Source organism: Magnolia sinica, chromosome 3, assembly GCF_029962835.1.
Source record: "Magnolia sinica isolate HGM2019 chromosome 3, MsV1, whole genome shotgun sequence".
NCBI lineage: Eukaryota > Viridiplantae > Streptophyta > Magnoliopsida > Magnoliales > Magnoliaceae > Magnolia > Magnolia sinica.
Window position 1 is genome coordinate 47,923,419 of NC_080575.1, and position 19,779 is coordinate 47,943,197.

Here is a 19,779-nt window from a genome sequence, read left to right on the forward strand (position 1 = left end):
CAACTGTCAGAAATCTGACCGTTTTCTGACTGTTGGGAATTTTTAAAAAGAAATCTTGATTTTTTGTCTGTAAAATGGGATTCTAAACACTCCTACATGCACTCAAAGTTCAAACTTTTTCTCTCTATCTCTATTTTCTACTCTCTTACACTCTCTCTTACATAATTCCAAGCCCCAAGCTCCACTCCATCCATATTTCTTTCAAGTTTGAAGTTTCAATCAAGGGACAACTACAACTACAAAGATTCAAGAATCAAGATTCAAGAGACAAGACAACCAAGCTCCATCCATTGAACTCTCTTTCTAATTTTTCCAAGTTCTAAAGATCATAAAGTCATAATCATACTCACACAACACACCCACCACTCTCTCTTTCTATCTCATTCCTTCTTAAAGTTTCATAATCATATTCATATCCAATTTCTAAGTTCTAACATTTCTTTTTAGTTTGTTATTGTTAGTTGTTACTTTGTTGCTTACAAGTTACAAGTTACAACATAACTTACAAGTCTACAATATTCTAGAATCAAGACTCAAGACTCAAGGGTCAAGGCAAAAGTGAAGACAAAAAGTGAAGAATTTGTGTTTTTATAAATTGTAATTGTAATTGTGTTTGTGTGTAAATCTCTCTCTCCCCTCTCTTTTACTACAAGTGTAAGTGTAACTCTCTCTTTCTCCTTTTCTTTTCCCCCTTCTCCCTTTCTACTACTAGTGTAAGTGTAACTCTCTCTCTCTCTCTCTCTCTCTCTCTCTCTCTCTCTCTCTCTCCCATCTCTTTAGTCTCTTTACTCTTTAGTCTCTTACTTTAGTTTTTTAGTTTACTTTTTAGTACTAGCAATCAATACACACACCACCAACATAATGTCTTCTTCCCAATCTTCCTCTTTGAAACCTTAGTCAAATGACCCAGGTTAGAAGTATGGGCACCATCATAGTGTTTTGGATAAGACTCACATAGTATGTGAGTTATATAGGTATGTGGGTTCCGGTGGCATTGCAAGGCACAAGCAACACCTTACACATTTACCGGGGTCAAATGCAAAAGCATGCGACAAAATTACTCTAGAAATCCGAAGGGAGATCATGGAATATATGGAAAAACAGTCAAGAAAGAAATGCGATAGTGCCCTACGTTAAGAGGAATATTTGGAACAAGACGCATATGAAGATATAAACGTAGTTAATGTAGATAAAGCTAGTCCCACTCCCCCTACTTCGACAGGCCGGTCTAAACCACAAGTACAACCAATGGTCTCGAAAAGAGCCAAAGGGCATGGGCCCATGGATAGATGTTGTAGACCACACCCCGAGGATGTGATTGACCAAAGGGGTCGAGGCAAAGGGTCGGCTCAAACAACTTTAAAGAACCGGTATAAACAAAAAGATAGTAAAAACCATTATTCAATATATTGCTGAGTGGTTTTACCAAACCAGCATTGCTTTCAACGCCGTTAAATCAAGAAGCTTCAAAGTAATGGTTGAGGCTATAAGTCAATTTGGACCTGGGCTTAAACCTCCTTCATATTATGAAATGAGGGAGACATGCTTGAAAACCGAAGTTGAATATACACGATCATTTATAACTGAATATAAGAAATTGTGGAAAACATATGGGTCTTCAATAATGGTCGATGGATGGGCTGATAGATCTGGTCGGTCTCTCATTAACTTTTTGGTAAATTGTCTAGCTAGGACAATGTTCTTCAAGTCCGTGGATGCATCAGGCCATTCACTCATAGGAGAACACTTGTTTAGTTTACTGGATAATGTAGTTGAGGAAATAGGTGAGGAATACGTTATACAAGTAATTACACACAACACAACCTCGTATGTAATGGTTGGTCGTCTTCTTATGGAGAAGAAGTGTCGTTTATGTTGGACCCCCTGTGCGGCCCATTGTGTTGATCTTATGTTAGAAGATATAGGTAGGTTATTTATAAATGTGATTGCAATGGCTAGAAGAATCATGGTCTTTATGTATAAACACACCCTTCTTCTCAGTCGAATGAGAAAATACATTGAGGGTAACTTGCTACGTCTAGTAGTCACCCGTTTCGCTACAGCCTTTTTAACACTACAAAGATTATATGCATAAAAAATCAGAACATAGAAGCTTTGTAGTGTCGGCCGATTTAACAAGTGGGCCTTGGTCAAAGAAGGCTGAAGGGAAACAGGTTCAACAAACAATCCTTTGGCAAAGATTTTGGACACAAGTGGTAAAGGCGCTAAAAACATCCGAGCCCTTAGTCACTATGTTGCGATTGGTGGATAGGGATGAGAAGCCTGCAAAGAGTTACATATATGATGCAATTGAGAGAGTAAAAAATAAGATCATGGACCATTTTAACTATAGAAACCATGATTACAAGCCAATTATAGATATTATAGATAAAAGATGGGGCAACCAAATGTCATCTCCATTGTATTCGACTGCTTACATCCTTAACCCAACCTGTTTATTCGCTTCTGTTGATCTAACAGAAGTATTTACTATGCATATGGTTGGATTTATTGATGTGTTGGAAAGAATGATTCTAGATAGAGAAGAATAGGACAAGATCTCAACTTTACTGGACTTCTATACAAAGAGTAAGGAGATATTCTCAAGGGATATCGTCATCAGGCATCGGAAAATAAAATTACCAAGTACTATGAATGTCAGTCTTAGTGTCTTACAAATAGTTTTTTTTTTTTTTTTATATATATACAAATTACAATGTAATCTACAAAGTGACTCTGACCTACCTAAACTGTTTTTCTCAGCTGACTGGTGGGCTGCATATGGAGTGGACCCGGACAGGAAGGATCCAACTCTAAAGAAGCTGGCTATGAGGATTTTTGGACTCACGTGTTCTACCAGTGCCTGCGAGCGCAATTGGAGCATGTTCGAGGCGGTAGGTTTAGTAATTGTAAACTTCATTTTTTAGTGCAAGGACTAAGGCGTAAGTTAAATTAATTACCTAAATAGCTAATGCCAAATGAAATTTCTTTCATACAGATTCATACCAAGAAAAGGAATCGCCTTGAGCAAAAAAAGCTCAACGACTTGGTTTTCGTTCAATACAATAAAAAATTGCGAGAACAATTCCAAGCTAGGAAAGAAAAGTCTGGTTTCTTTGACCCTATCTGCTTAGATGAGTTGCATGCAGATAACGAGTGACTTGTAGAGACGGAGGACCCGATATTTGCTAGAGAGGACCTGAAATGGGCGCAAGTTGAAAATGCCGTATACGGATCGATACCTGGAGAAGGTACCATTTGAAAGCGAAGGATGGGGGTGAGCCGGGGGACGAGTAGTAGCCGTCAACCCGTTGAAGAGATTGAGGAGATGAAAGAAGGAGATGATGATAATGATCAAGCTAAAGATCCACCATTGGATGTTGATGAAGTATTAGTACATACAGATGATGATACATGACATGAAATTAAATATGACATGCATGATTTCAAGCTTTTGATCATACCAATTTTAAACAATCACAAAATTCCGCGTCCCACATATGATCAAACATTCAACAAGGGGAATCTACGGGGGTCCAAGCCTACACACGTTTAGGGCTGAATCAAATAAAATTATAAACCAAACAATGCCCAGAGCAGTATAAGATTCACCCACTCTTACAAAGGATTGTTCTCCAATTCAAGAGATTCACCATGTTTCATTTCGGGAAAGTCTAGGGTTTGCAAAAGTTGGGAAGACTTGGAATTTGGGATTATGTAGGGTTAGGGTTAGGGATTTAAGGCGAGAGGGGAGTGAAATAGGGGAGAGAATAACCTGAGACAGTCCACACGTGTGGACAACAGCCCAGCCCAGACGCACGTGTGTGGGTTCCTGTCCGCACGTGTGTGGGGCTCACGAAACTGGAAACAACCAGCTAGGGGTTGGTTGGCCAAGGAAGGTCCACCCTCATGTCAAGTTTTACGTCGATCCGCGGTCCGGTGTGTACGTGGTGCTCTGCCGAAGTATCGGCCCCCTAGTGGGCCAGAATCTAAAAATCTGTTGTAAAGGAGAATTTGGGTGCAAAGGAAAGATAAATCTGAAGATGGGAAGGCTGTGGGAGATGATGGATGTGGGGTGTAGGAGGTGGGGACGATTTGGGATGGTGGTGGCTTCGCACCACGGTAGTTAGCCCTTCGAGGAAGGGAGGATTTCGCACCCAATTAGCCTCTTCAACTCTAAGGAATAGAAAAGAAAAAACGCAGAATTTTATTCATAAACTTCAATGGAAAAAAACCTATATGGGGTTACCTATTTAGAAGAAAACCCCAAACTCCAAAAGCCACGTCATGTGCACACACTATTACTTAGAGACGAAGTAACAAAAATAAGAACTAATCAACGCAATCAAAACTGTTCATGATGTTTCTAATAATGATAATAACCAAAACTCAAAATCCTAGATCATCTAGAGTAGTGGGCCACGATCATGAGATCCAATGGTGGAATCCCTATGATGATCGGGTCCACTCCAATGCTCCATTGCACGGCCCCCTAACTAAGAGGTCCTCCATAGATGTCGTCGTCGATCCAGATCAATGTGGGGCTCTCCTCCTTGAGTACGTGTGTAGGGTGGGGGCGTGCGCATGCGCATAATGTCCCCATCAGATGATGAAGAAACGGAAGAAGAAGAAGTGTATGTGGAAGAAGGAGATAACTCGGATGATGATGGTGATGATGACAGTGGTAGTGATCAAATGCCACAATGGCAAATAGCTGAATGTATATAGTATATGATTAGATGAATAATAAATAAATAACTTCTTCATTTTGTTTACGAAGTGTGTAGATGTTGATTGTTGACTGTACTGTTGAATGTTAAATGTTGATATTTGTTAACTACATTGTAGAATGTTGAATTGTTGATGAATGATGACTTAATATTTAATTCATTATGTAATTGGTTTTATTTTACTTAAATTAAATGTATTGCAAGGGCCAAGGGCATATAAAATTATTTATCTATTAACTTAGGAAAGTTCCCCCTACTTTTTTATATTTTATTCATTTTTTTCTTAATTTCTCCCTATTATTCTAATATATATATATATATATATATATATATATATATGAGGCATGCTCACCTACGCATGTGCGCACTTTTGCACACGTGTCATGGGTGTCGAATCCGAACGGTCCATAAGATGCGGAATCCCATGAAACCTTAGTGGATGAATTTTCACCCTGATCTAAGATTCTGGTGGGCCATAGCAAAGAGAAATTCAAATCAAGGGAAGAAACTGTTTGCATTTTTCATGGCCCACCAAAGTTTCGGATCAAAGTAAAAATTCATACTAGGAGGTTTCATGAGGTTCTGCTTCATGTGGACTGTTCAGATTTGCGAGATTCATCAGATATGATGAGTTCTCAAAAAAGTTCGTATGTACTACGTACGAACTGGTTCGCAGGTGAGCGTTTCCGTGTATACACACACACACACACACACACATATATATATATATAGTGGAACGCTCACCTGCGAACTAGTTCGCACGGACTACATACGAACTTTTTTAAGAACTCATCATATATGATGAGTCTCGAAAATCTAAACGGTCCACATGAAGCAGAACCTCTTGAAACTCCTTGGTTCCAATTTTTACTTTGAACCAAAACTTCGGTGGGCCATGAAAAATGAAAACAGTTTCTTCCCTTGATTAGAATTTCTCTTTGCTATGGTCCACCGGAATCTTAGATCAGGGTGAAAATTCACCTCCTGAGGTTTTATGGGATTCCGCATCTTATGGACCGTTCGGATTTGACACACTTGACACGTGTGCAAAGGTGCGCACGTGCGTAGGTGAGCATGCCTCATATATATATATATATATATATATATATATATATATGCAACCGCATATGCACACAGGCATATGCAATCACACACAATTGCATATGCGATTTGACAACATTGATTGTTATGAATTCACTTTGAATATAATTGCATCAGTTTAGTGAGACGACGCATAGTTAAGACCCTATAACCTATTATATGCACTTCTTTGTTTGTGATGTTATGATTTGAAAGTGCCTATACATTGAACTTTCATTTTTAGCATTCTCAATTTTTGAAAGAGAACGAAACTAGGCCCACCAATTATTGAGAATGAAGACCACCATTCTTTCACTAACTCGGAAAAGCCCTCGACTTCTAACCATGAAAGCTCAAATTTGAACGGCCTAAAGCTCCATTTTTCCTCTTCCATTTCTAAGATAATTGGGCAGTGGTCCGATATGGGTTTTGGCAAACCCCTTTGGAAAATTAGAGGAAATTTGTCGACAAACTCCGCAAAAAGGAGAAAGCAGTCTAATTTCGATTTAGACACTCTAGCTTGGCTCTTTGACCTTGTAAATTTCACTTCGCCGATTAGTAAGTCCATCATTTCATTTTTAACTATCCATTCAGAGGACTTCATGCTCTTTGTAGTTTGTTTTCCACTATACTTTTCAAAAGAGAATCGAACGACGTTGAAGTCACCACTCACTACCCATGGTAGTAACCATTTTTTGCGACTGATATCCCAATCATTCTTTTATGCACAAGATAGGTCGAAATTTCCTTAAGATCACTCTATAGAGGAGAAATGAAAAGAACTAGAAGAATAAGTATTTTAAAAAAGGGCATTGAACCTGATTTTATAAAAAGTAACCTTTTTCGATCATTGCACCGGGAATGGGGGAGAGCAAGGGGAGGTGACCGTTACACATGTAACGGCTATTACATGCCTCTTTTTTTTTTTTTGGTGGCCGTTATGACCCCATATTGCATAGGGCTAACACTGATACCATTATGTAACGGCCAATACAGCCATTACGTAGGCATACCTTGAACTTGTTGGAACAAATGGAGAAACAGGTAGAAGAGGACAATGAAGAAATCAAGGTGCACAACCCAACATTATGCACAAGCTAGCAAGAGAGTCATGTTGCTGTTTTGAAGAGGCTTACAAAAGATTTGACCCAAGAAAATACTAACATTGAAACCAAGACTGATGGATAATGGTGATGCACCTGGTCTTGCTAATGATATTGCTCAGAGGATATAGCCTTCTACACAGTTCAAGGCCGATGAAGATCGACAATTAACGGAGACCAGACTTACAAGTATCGATTCACGATATGACCAACCAAGGGAGAAGCATCATAGGGAGGACGGCATTAGTGACACTAGAGGAGATTGGGCACCAATAGTACACTAGACAACTTATGGATATGGATATGACCACAAACAGTATATGGAGGCTCCTAAGGCACTTTCTTACTGGACTAGTCCTAGATATGATCCACAATATGGGGGATATAGATATCCAGATCCATATCTGAGCCGTTCATCATTGCAGACTCAGCAGTATGAGCAGTACCAGTATGTTATAGCTATGGCTATGACTATGGGTCTATGTCTGGCACCAGCGACGATTCTTATTTGGATTCGACACAACAGATGTCCAATGGCAGTGATGATCATGATCAATCATCATCGGGGTTTCATTGACATTTGACAGTCTTTACCTTTGGTTATTATGGATATGTAACACCCATTCCACAATAGCAGCCAAACGATGACGACATGGAGGTTTAGTAACCACAGGCAGCATGGTTTTTTGTGGTGATGACATGATTGGTGAGTAATGTTTTTGCATTTATTTTTGTCCTTATGCATCACTTTATACTTCATGTATTGACATCTTATGGACCTATACAGCTATACAATGGTTTTTTGTAGTAACATGGTCATATAAATATAAATACATAATTGTCTCATCATAAGATTAATGCTCATATAATCTTATTTATATTGAATTAGTGATATTAGATATTTAGAAAATTAAATATAGGAATTTTGAAGTCTAAGCCTCTCAGGCAAGCCGAGATAGCATTCTTACCAAAGAATGAGTCTGGCACACCATCATAAACATGTTCGAAACCATAAAAGAATACATATTTGGAATCCTCTCAATTCGCCCATCTTTTTTTCATAGTTTTTTACTTAAAAAAATAAAAATAAAAATAAAAATAAAAATAAAAAAATCTAACCATCATGGAGTAGTAATGGCTGTTACGGAGGCCATAATGGCCCCATTACTGTTATTGAATACCTTAGCAGGAGCTAGGAAGTATCTGTTTCAAAATGTTCGTGAGTATAAATTGCTGGGAAGTGGGAACAGGAGTCCAAAGCAGAAGCCACACCCTGTTAGAGGATCGTGCAACAAAGATCAATATCCAAGGTTTTGACAGATTCAATCGACATCTCAGAAAAAAAAAAAATATTATTATTATTATTATTATTAAGTTATATTTGTGGACTTACATGCTAATGGGCCCCACCTAATGAACATGCATGGTTCCGCATTGGGAGTGGACATCTACCATGAGTTTCTTTAATCCACCTTTGTGCAAATCCGCTTAGCACTTTTCATCCTTTATTTATAAGCCAAACTAGTTTTAGGCATCTTACATGATTTTCTAATATGTCAACTGCCCAATGTCGATTAACTAGGTTCCTCTCAAGAAAATAAATTGTGAGTTGAAAGTTGAAACTATATTAATTTTCATGTCTGTTTTGCATACTAAATCAGTTGAATGCTTACTTGAACAGGAAAATTCATAAGAATTATCCATTCTGCAAGACAATCAAAGCTGCCAGTTTGTAAATCAATAGGAAATCTTTGTTCACAAATAGATAGGAAATCATGAAGACCATCTGCAGCATAAGACATCCAAAGTGTTTTAAGTGTGGAAAACAAAGCAACTATGCATAGCGAAAGGGCTTAAATAATCAAATCTTTCAATTAAAATGGGAAGGACTTGTACGCATACCAAACCAATGGCTACATCTTCCTTTGAAGACAATACATGCAGGAGAGAAGCAACTCCAAGGAGCACCTGCAGGCCCTCCCCAATATCTTGGGCATGCTCCTTAGCATACTCAACCATCCTTGCCTTCAAATCTGGTAATTTTTCAGTAGCCACCTAAAAATGAAGAAAAAGGGTAAAGCAATTAAGAAATTTCAAAAAGAACCACTTGAATTTGGAATACTGAATATGCAAAAATCAGTCTTTCTGATTTATAAGTTACAACCACCATGAAAATCACAAAAGAAGATTGTCCACATGAATCAAAAGGTAAAAGAAAAAGGAAGAAAAGAAGAAGAAAAAAAACAAGGGGATTATTAGAGAAATATATTTTTGAGATCAGCAAAAAAAAAAAAGAAAAAAGAATAAAAGACGATGTCCTTCCTCAATGGTTACAAGCGATATCCAATATGTCCAGTAAATTAATGCCCCCATTCATTTCAAAGCCAATCAAATCTGAATCTGGAATGAATCATTCTCAATTATCTTTGTCAGAGACTCCGAGATAAAAATCTGGAGTACAAAAACCAACCTGCTAAGTGCTAACATATCATTTACATATTGCAGCTGGCTAAAATGTACAAATGATGTTTCGCATATCATTTTCATGTCACAGCTTAGACGGCATAAGTTCTCCATACTTTTGCAACTGAGTCTTATGCATGTTTTGTACCAAACTATGTAATTTATTCGATTAGCATGGTAAACTTTGCTAAGAAAAGAGATAATAGTATATGTCATTGGCAAATAGTCAAGCCTGCTTTCATTATCTCATGGGCACAAAAGATCGTATGCATGTTGGCTACATTTGAAGGTATAAGGCTACAAGGGGCAGGGCCCCATCACCATCATCATCTTAGCCTTCTCCAGCAGTTTTGGATCGCCATTTGACTATCATTAGATTGGCAAATGAGCAGGTGGGTCTTCTCCAAAATATTTGGGGTTGGCGTGCTTCTCATGATTCCGTGGCAAAAGTTCAATGACTGGCTACCTATCTAACATCAACCTCCTCCATTACCGGGCTTGGGACCAGCTGGCACATGGCTACCAAGTGGAAATCGTGAAGAGAGCAAGATGCAATGCAACTAAATAATTATTATATTTTCCATTAATAGCAAGCAGTTTCTTCACCCACCAGGACAAACTACATAGTCCAGGGCGGTCCTTGTCCTGGTTTTTGAACTATGAACATCTAATCCAGCAAGCAAGAGTGGGATTTGGGTGCACAGGGAGCAGTTTCTGTACAAATTTCATCAAATAGATGATGAACAGATTACTGCATTTGAGGTCATAAGGAAAGCAGCATACACAAAAATTGATGAGAGCTCCGGTTTATCGATATTGATAACAAACCAAGCATGCAATTTTGATATAGGTAACAATTAAGTTCGCCAAAAATCGTGGTTCCACACAAAGCCGAAGCATATCTGACTAGACATTAGTGTATGTGTGATGTAGCCAGAGAGGCGAAATTGTGAATAGATAACTGTTGACATAAGGGATGCTCATGAACTCTCCAATTAAAGCTTTAGGAGCTGAAACTGCCCTCCTTCCTGTATCTACCAATGAAATTACTGCAAAATGGTATGGAATCTAAGACCGAGTGTGCAATGTACGAAATGTGTGGTCTAAAACACTATTGTTTCTGTGCTATATGTCGTTTATATTAATCCTCAAATCCTCACCTCACAAGGGTCTAAGTACCCTCCTAGGCTCTGAGGTGTTTAAGCAGTTGATCTAGGGTTAAGGTGGTCCAGACAACTGAAAATTAGATCGAATTCTCTAGCATAGGTCCACAATTATTTTTCCACCACCAAAATGTGATTATTTCAAGGATTTTTAACAATGAACCTTGATTTTCAGCTAGTTAAATCACCCTTAGGAATAAACATAGCAGATTCACATCAACAGGACACATGCCCGTGCACAGAGAGAGAGAGAGAGGGGGGGGGGGGGGGTTTGGTTTGGTTGGGTTAGGGAGGAAGCTCCTATCATCTTTTGCTTTGTCATAACATGTTGATGATGACGACTCTCACAAGAAAAGTACACAGTCAAAGGAAAAATCAAGTAAATTGTACCCCTGCAGTTCTAACTAGGCTAAACCAGGAAAGATTGAAATTCCCTCATGCTCATCTTTTTTTCGACAAGCTACACCTGAGGTTCTACAATGATCCCATGGTAAAAAAAAAAAAATTCCCCCAGATAGAGAAGAAGGGACAATGTTGATTAATGTCTCTCCATATCATTAGATATTGTATACATAGTCAGGAGCATCTTTATCACTTTTTTTCAATATTTAGAGAGCAAAGAATCCCATTTAGATTCTAACCAGAAAAATACATCACCCTTTTGGCATAAAAGAGCAGCTTATATTATTTAAGTTATCAATCCACCCTTTTGGCATAGAAGGGTGGTTTTTGTAATGGTATCTAATATTTATAGCTACAAAGCAAGAGCATCCAAGTCGAAGTTGGATCATTTCCTTCTTTCGTCAGATTGGTTGGAAACTTTTCCATTAGTGCATCAATACGGTTTACCAAGGCCCGATATTCGAAATATCGGTATCGCGCAATGTATCGCAACCTTGGGATACAAATACTTATCGGTTATCGCACAAGATTATATCATTTGTATCACGTAATTTATCGCACTTTTTGGGAAACATGGGGAAACATTGGGAAATTGGTTGAAATTTTCAATGAAACTTCATGGATTATTTAAAAAGACCTTAGTACACATTTTTAAATCATAAAATCTCAAAAAAGAAGTGCACATAATAGGCTTCCTTTGCATAAGGTCATACGCTATGCGTTATTTGATTGAACTAAGGCAACTATATTCAAATATGATGCATAACATTTATAAATGTATCAATACATGTATGAAGACAACCAATGCATTCAAAAGAAAAAGATATAGTAAAAATTAAAAAACATACCTATCAATGATGTGACTGGCTATGGCCTAGACCAACATAGAGGGAATGGGTGGCTCGTAATCATCGTCTCCATCTCGATGAAGCTAGGAAGAATATTGCTCATCTACAAATCGACAGTACTGTGCCCAAGTCATAGTAGAATGGTAGCAATTAAAATACTCCCTGACATAACGTTGGTACTCATCCTCTCCGAACTGAACTAATCACTCATCTGTGGTCCACACAAATAACACCTTAACGAGTGTTACTCTAACCATGTGGGGTCCACCTTGATGTAATTTTTGTATATCCAAGCCATTTATCTGTTTTCCCATCTCATTTTAGGGCGGGATCCTAAACCTTAAGAATATCCAAATCTCAGGTGGACCATACCCACTAGAAACAGCGATGAATGACCATTAAAAACTTTTTATGGGCCACAAAAGTTTTGGATCAAGATAATCTTTGTATTTTCCCTCAATCCAGATCTTGTTGACATTATCAACAGGTTCGATTGCAAATAAACAATATGAAAACCTTACGATGGGCCCTTTGGAAGTTTTAATGGTGAGACACTCAATCACCACTCTTTCATGTGGTGTGGTCCACCTAAGGTGTACTGTTGCAGTAACGGTGGGCGTAACGGTCCCCACCATTACCGATACGGTTACGGGCCGTATCGGCCGATATGGGTTTTTTTTTTTTTTTTTTTTTAAAAAAAAGTCAAAATCTAAAAAAATATCCATTAAATCCGAAAAATTCTAAATATTCTAAATATGCAGTCATTTATAATTTTGAACATGTTTATGGTGGTATAACGGTCCACTCTTTGATGAAAATTTTGTATCGGGTTGTTCGATGAATTTATGAACCTGACAACCTAGAATTGATTACAAAACTCATCGATTTAATTTTTTAACTATCTAATATCAATGATAAATATATTAGAATGTAGTATCAAAATATCTTTGATATATCTCACATGTGTGGGTATTTGTTATTAGTTTTCATAATTTATTCTATATTACATACCTTTGGACGTGCATTAATTACAATGTTCATTCTATTTAAAGTCTTCAACATGCTAGAGACTTCTCCTATCCAGTGATTCCTATCCTGTCATCCTCAAGTCAAGACATTAAAAAAAAAAATAATAATAATAATAATAATAGTAGTGTCTGATATACTCCCCTACAACTTGATTCGCTGTTAGGGGGATCATTTTAAGTACAAGTTCGGCAATGTCAAGTGTGTGCTTGCTTGGTGAATGTGTGGGTAATGGGTATAGCAATACTTATCTTAAATGTAAGTAATGTTTATAAAAATATATACTTGCCTTAATAAAATTCCTGAGTCACCACCAAAATGAAAATCTGCTTTGTTGTGGTTGCTCGACCTCTATGTCATCATCATCATCATCGTACAGTTGTGGAATAGGTGTTGCATATCCATAATATCTAGTGCCAGAGGAAAAGACCAAGTCAACGAAGCTAGAGGATGACTGATCCTAACTAGGAAACGACTCTCACCCCAAGTAAGGATATCCATCAATACCCGTCCAATAATCGTACTGGTGCTCGTACTCGGGCTGTTGAGATTGAGAATGTGTTTATGATGAGTTACTTGGATTTGGATTCGGATATCTATAATAATATGAACATGGATAAGGAGGACTACTCCAACATGAATGTGACGGAACGGGCTCCATGTAACTATAATCTCATTGGCCATAAGAATATCCATAATGCTCATGATCATGGGCCTGCTAATGTTTTGGACCTCTCGGTGCACCAATAGACCGAGCCTCCTCTTGTTGGCTATATCGTGACTCAATACACTCATAAGTGGACCTCGTGTACCCTGTCGATGTTCATCAGCCTCGCAATCTGTAGATGGATGTATGGTGTGCTGAGCAACATCAGAAGTGGGACCAGCATCAGATGCATCATCACCACCACCATCATGATCATCCGGCTTGGTCTCGCTGCTACTACTGCTTGTGCTCTTCCATTGAGCCAGACTTTGCATGACCCCTCTTTCTGGGTCCAACATAGCTGCACAACTCTCTTGCTATGTCATGCGTATTATTGGGTCATTAACTTCCAATTCTTCACTATCCTCTTCAATCTGTTTCTCCCTTGCTTCCAACCAAGGTAGAAGCGGGTCGTCCTCATCATAAATATTATCCAAGTTTATTAGACAGTAGTCCGTGTCACCGGCACCTGTAATGCTCCTATGATATCACCTCATTCTTAGCTTAATGTTGTAATGCATGAAGACAATTCTATCCAACGTCCTAGTCTATAATCTATTCATATTCTTTGAATGAATAAGTACAAAACAACTCTAGTTCCTTTCGCAGCTAGAAGATGTTGTCTAGCTCAAAACTTTTACTACAATTTTTTGGAGAGCCTTCGTACTCTCTCCGAAATTCATCCACCATTTGGCTGATTGCAACCTAGATACTACACGTTGTGCAAGAGCATCTTCAAAGCTACCCCGGCAATTTCCAAATGTATCTAATTCTTTCAACGCCTTTATTTGTATATTCAAGTTAGGCTCTAATATCTTTATCACATTCTTTAACCCAACACGAACTTCATTATCCACAACAAATGATTAGGCATATTTGTACCTAAGATTTAGGTAGCAACCTGCTGCATGAAGATCATGATGGAGTTGTGTTGTCCATCTCTTGTCAATCATCTTCCAATAAGACTTTCAGCTTGTACAATCACGTTGAATTGCTAACTTTGCCATATCCATGGTATCGTATAGGAAGCCCACGGTAGGTCATTCGTCGGTTTTAACAAGACAGAGTACCCTCATTAGTAGCTCTATCACCTTTAGGATCCTCTAGACCTTCCAATATTTGTTATCTCTTATAGTGTTCACAACATCAACCGGTGTCCTTGATGTCTTTTTCCCATGTTTTGTGTTGAGCCAATCTCGGTAAGCGAACATCTCACTCAAATCTCCCCTATGCTGGTATAAACTCTCCAAGGCTATAAAGTTTGTTGCAAATCTAGTCGCCGCAGGCCTAAGCAACTCTCATCCCTTCACGAACTTCCACATTATTGCGACTACCTATTTATGGTTGTAAATAAATGTTGTCACTTGTCTTGCCCTTTCGATTATTTCCTTAACACTCTTCTTCTTCTCGGTATCTTCCAATATAAGATCAATACAATGGGCAGCACATGGCGACCAAAATATATGTGGTCTCTTTATCATCAACTTTTGTCTTGTAGCCTTAGATGTTGCTTCATTATCTGACACAATCTACACCACATTCTCCTCTCCAATCTCATCCACCACTTTATCCATTAGGAAAAATATATATAAGTAGCATTTTTTGTTTCTTCTAATGCATCAATTGACTTATGGAACACTATTTCCAAGTGGCAGTACACCATGAAGTTGATTATGTTGCATTTGGTTGAGCCAACTCAACCATCACACATGACTGTGCATCCTCTAACCTGCCATATGGGTTTAAAAGTAACCATGTATGCTTTCACATCCGCATACTCTGCATCTTTTCATTTCCCCCTAATCTCCCTAACCATAGGAACTTTAATTCCTTCACCTGCTTCTATTGTTGCATCAATTACCACCTGCCAATACAAAGAATTGGCCACGTTAGGAGGTATGTTGGCATGGATAAATAACTTTGTTGCTGCCCTACCTAGTTTCTCAATGAAAGTTTTACTCTACATTTGTTTTATCTTCTATTGTTTAGTTGGTTCTTTCCTAAACAGGATTCGATCAACATAGGGTCTCTTGGGATCATTTACTTCTTCTTCCACATGTACAGGGGCATCACATGAAGACGTCTCTCGTCGGCTACTAAACATACGTCATAATCCATCGAACCTACCCAGTCGTACTCCCACTCCCACTGCCCCCCGCACCAAACAGGAACCGACGTTCTTCCTCTTCACGAGCAAAGCGCAAGCTCTCTCTCTCCTAACGATAGTTACTTCCCAATCTGAATCTTCATCAGAATCAATAATATCTTCATCACGAACGCACATATATTCAGGACTAAACATCTCATGTTGTGCCACCTCCAAAATATTATCTTTCTTCTGCACAACAACACATTCCCCTTCGATTCATCCAAACTGGCTTGCATCAAGGTTTTTATCTCTTTTAGTACTCTGGTACATCCGGCAACTTGACCCTTTCGATGTGTCAAATGTTGTTTGAGTCATGTAATTCCACCAATTATTAGTCTATTACAATAGTTCCACTTCATTTAGTGCCTACTACCACCTACCCTCTAACAATGTTACCATCCAATATCTTCACTTCTTTATTGACCAGAATCGGACATTTTCTTAGGTAGATATGGCTTATGTGAGAGTCAACTTGATCTCTAAGTTTAAATATAGTTTTTATAGGAGAATGAATTAATTAAATTTCGAAACTTAATGTAAATAGATAAATGAAATAAAGTTTGAACTTCTGAATCTAATCAATAAAGAAGAAATTGAGTTATAAACCCTACAAAGCTCCAAAACTTGTCCAAAATAAGAAAATATAAACATAAAGTCATTAATCCAAAAAAATTTTAAATATATATTAAATAGAAAATCAGTTGCATATGTTAAATATACATTGATATGTTCTACTATTATTAACACATCATATTCAACCATTAAAAATGAAAAAGATAGAATTTTTTTTTTATTTTTCCTAATTTTTAAAAATTGGCTAAAATAATTTAATATTTAAAAAAGAAAAAAGAAAAACAGTTGAATAATATGTTAAATGCACGTTGATATGTTCTACTATGATTAACACATCATATTCAACCATTAAACAAAAAAATATTGAAAAAAAAATGATTTTTCTTAATTTTAAAAAATCGACCAAAAATAGTCCAAGAATTAAAAAATAAAAAAATAATCAATTGCATAATATGTTAAATGCACATTGATATGTTCTACCATGATTAACACAGCATATTCAACCATTAAAACAGAAAAAGATTGAAAAAAAAAATGATTTTTTCTAATTTTTAAAAATCACCAAACATAGTTTGAAAATAAAAGAAAATAAAAAATATATATATAAAATCAGTTGCATAATCTGTTGAATGCATATTTATGTGTTCTATTATGATTAACACATCATATTCAACCATTAAAACAGAAAAGGATTGAAGAAAAAATGATTTTTCTTAATTTTTTAAAATAAGTCGAAAATATTCTAAAAATAAAATAAAAAATAAAAAAATAGAAAATCGGTTGCATAATATATTAAATGCACATTGATATGTTCTACTATGATTAACACATCATATTTAACCATTAAAACAGAAAAAGATTGAAAAAATTGTTTTTCCTAATTTTTAAAAATCGGATGAAAATAGTTCGAAAATTTTAAAAATAAATAAATAAAAAAAATCAATTGCATAATATGTTAAATGCACATTGATATGTTCTACTATAATTAACACATCATATTCAACCACTAAAATAGAAAAAGTAATCGGCCGAAAATAGTTTATATATATATATATATATATATATATAGAGAGAGAGAGAGAGAGAGAGAGAGAGAGAGAGAGATAATCAGCTGCATAATCTGTTAAATGCATGTTGATATGTTCTACTATGATTAACACATCATATTCAACCATTAAAATAGAAAATGATTGAAAAAATATATATATTTTTCTTAATTTTTAAAAATCAGCCTAAAATAGTTCGAAAATTTTATAATTTAAAAAAAAAAAAAAAAATTCAATTGTGCAATCTGTAAAATGCACATTCGTGTGTTCTAATTTGAATAACGGATCATATTCAACCATAACAAGCATCATATTCAACCATAACAACAGACATTAAAAAAAAAAAAAAAAAAATTTAAATGTATAAATACCTATTTTTGAAAAAAAAAAATCGGAAAATAGCCCACGAAGCTTCAATTCAACAAAATCCTTAAAATAACTTGTTTTGATCCTCAAATTCAAGCTAAGAATGGTCGGAATTTGTATTAAAATAGTTTAGGAAAAAATTTAGAAGAAAAAAGTGCCAAAAATTAAGAAAAATTGCAACTTTAAAGACAAAATAATCATTTTTTTATTGTTATTGTCTGACCGTTATGGGGGGTAACGGCCATTATGGGCTGTAACAACCGTTTCGAGTCCAAAAATTAGGGGTCACCATTTCGACCTTGTATCGCATAACGGTGTCGACCGTTACCGTTACGGCCGATACGTAACCAATTTTGAATATCTTGGGTCCACCTGAGATTTGGATCTGCATAATTTTTAGGACCCCATCCTAAAATGGGCTGGAAAAACAGATGGACAAGGTGGATGTAACCAAATCATCAAGGTGGGCCCATAGTAAGGGTAATTACCCTAACGTAACACACCTAATCTACCCCCTTAAAAAAGGGACGTTGATTGGGTAATACCCCGAACGCAACTTGGGTGAGACCTAGAACCAGCGATGTGGGTGGGACCCTTACAGTAGGGCCCACATCGATGTATGCATTGTATATCCACATCGTCCATCTGTTTTTCCATATTATTTTAAGACATTGTCCCAAAAATGAAGCCAACAAATGTTTCAAGCGGACCACACCACAAAACACGGTGGTCATTGAACTTCCACCATTAAAAGCTTCTTGGCATCCACCTTAATGTTTATTGACCATCCAACCTATTGATAAGGTCATACAAATCTGGATGAAAGACAAAAACAAATATCACCTTGATGAAAAACTTGTATGGCCCACAAAAGGTTTTCAGTGGTCATTAACCATTGTTTATGGAACCATGGCCTAAAATAAGCTGAAAAAACATATGAATGGAGTGGATATACAATTCATACATCGAGATGGGCCATATGGTCAAGGGTCCCACCCACATCGCTAGTTCCGGGGTCTCACCCAAGTTGGGCTCCACCCGTACCTAGCAAGAGATGGACGAACCTATCAGGGGTTGAATAAGGCCCACCATATTATATATGTTTTATCCACACCGTCCCATTTTGACAGGTCATTTTAGGGCATGATCCAAAAAAAAGAGGCAGATTGAAGGCTCAAGTCGATGACACCACATTAAACAGTGGCGATTGAGTTATTTGCCATCCAATCTGTTCAAAACCTCATAGGGCCCATTGTGACGTTTATTTGGCCATCCAACATGTTCATAAGGTCACATAGACCTGAATGAAGGAAAAAAATAAATATCAGCTTGATCCAAAACTTATGTCCCTACCGAAAAGTTATCAATGGTAAGCGTACAATTTCCACTACTTCCTGTGGTGCGGTCCACTTTAGCCTTAAAATGTCTCGTTTTTGGACTCATGCCCTAAAATGATCTTACAAAATGAATGGACGGATTGTATAAAATATATACATCAAGGTGGACCCCACAAAGCCCGTGACAAGACCGTCCGTCTCGAGCTAACGCGATGCAACCCACGTCCGTAAAAGGCTTTCAAAGCCATTTTCAAAACAGAAAAGGGTTTCAGGAGGACCAGAAACCTAAAATCTCTCGACGAATCCCTAAAATCCCTCAATCAAACTCAAATCTTCAAGGGTTTTTGTAGATTCCTTGTCGAAATCTCCTTTGGAATTTGAATCTGAGTTCTATTCAAAGAAAAAAAAAAAAAAAAAGGGAATGAGAGATTTTGTGGAACTTATGGCACACCGTTGTGGATCGATCGAGTGGCCCACCAAATTCTACTTTTGATCACGCAATCTTCTTCTATAGGTATCCAAATCCTCTTGATTGAAAGCTTTTTCCTATTTTTTCTTCTTTTCTTTTTTTTAGTAATTATGCAAGTCCAACATCGTCTGCCCTTTTATCATTGAATGGTTGTTGGCTACAATAGACTCATGAGTCTGTGACAAAATCTATAGTAGATCTGTGAGTCTAGGATAAATTCGTAGATAAAACAAGATAGTACTAATAATATTTGTGAGATTGCAAAAAAAAAAAAAAAAAAGCATGCAATATTGTGCAATATATCGCACGATACATAGA

The 19,779-nt window shown here is 37.0% G+C and overlaps 1 protein-coding gene across 1 annotated transcript in view; it reads right to left on the bottom strand.

Moving 5' to 3' along the window:
• Positions 1 to 19,779, bottom strand: part of LOC131239904 (uncharacterized) — a 66,105-nt gene that overhangs the window by 25,753 nt on the left and 20,573 nt on the right. The window contains exon 3 of the mRNA XM_058237823.1: positions 8,816 to 8,968. Within this exon, the coding sequence (XP_058093806.1) occupies positions 8,816 to 8,968 (153 nt within the window). The remainder of the gene's footprint in view (positions 1 to 8,815; positions 8,969 to 19,779) is intronic.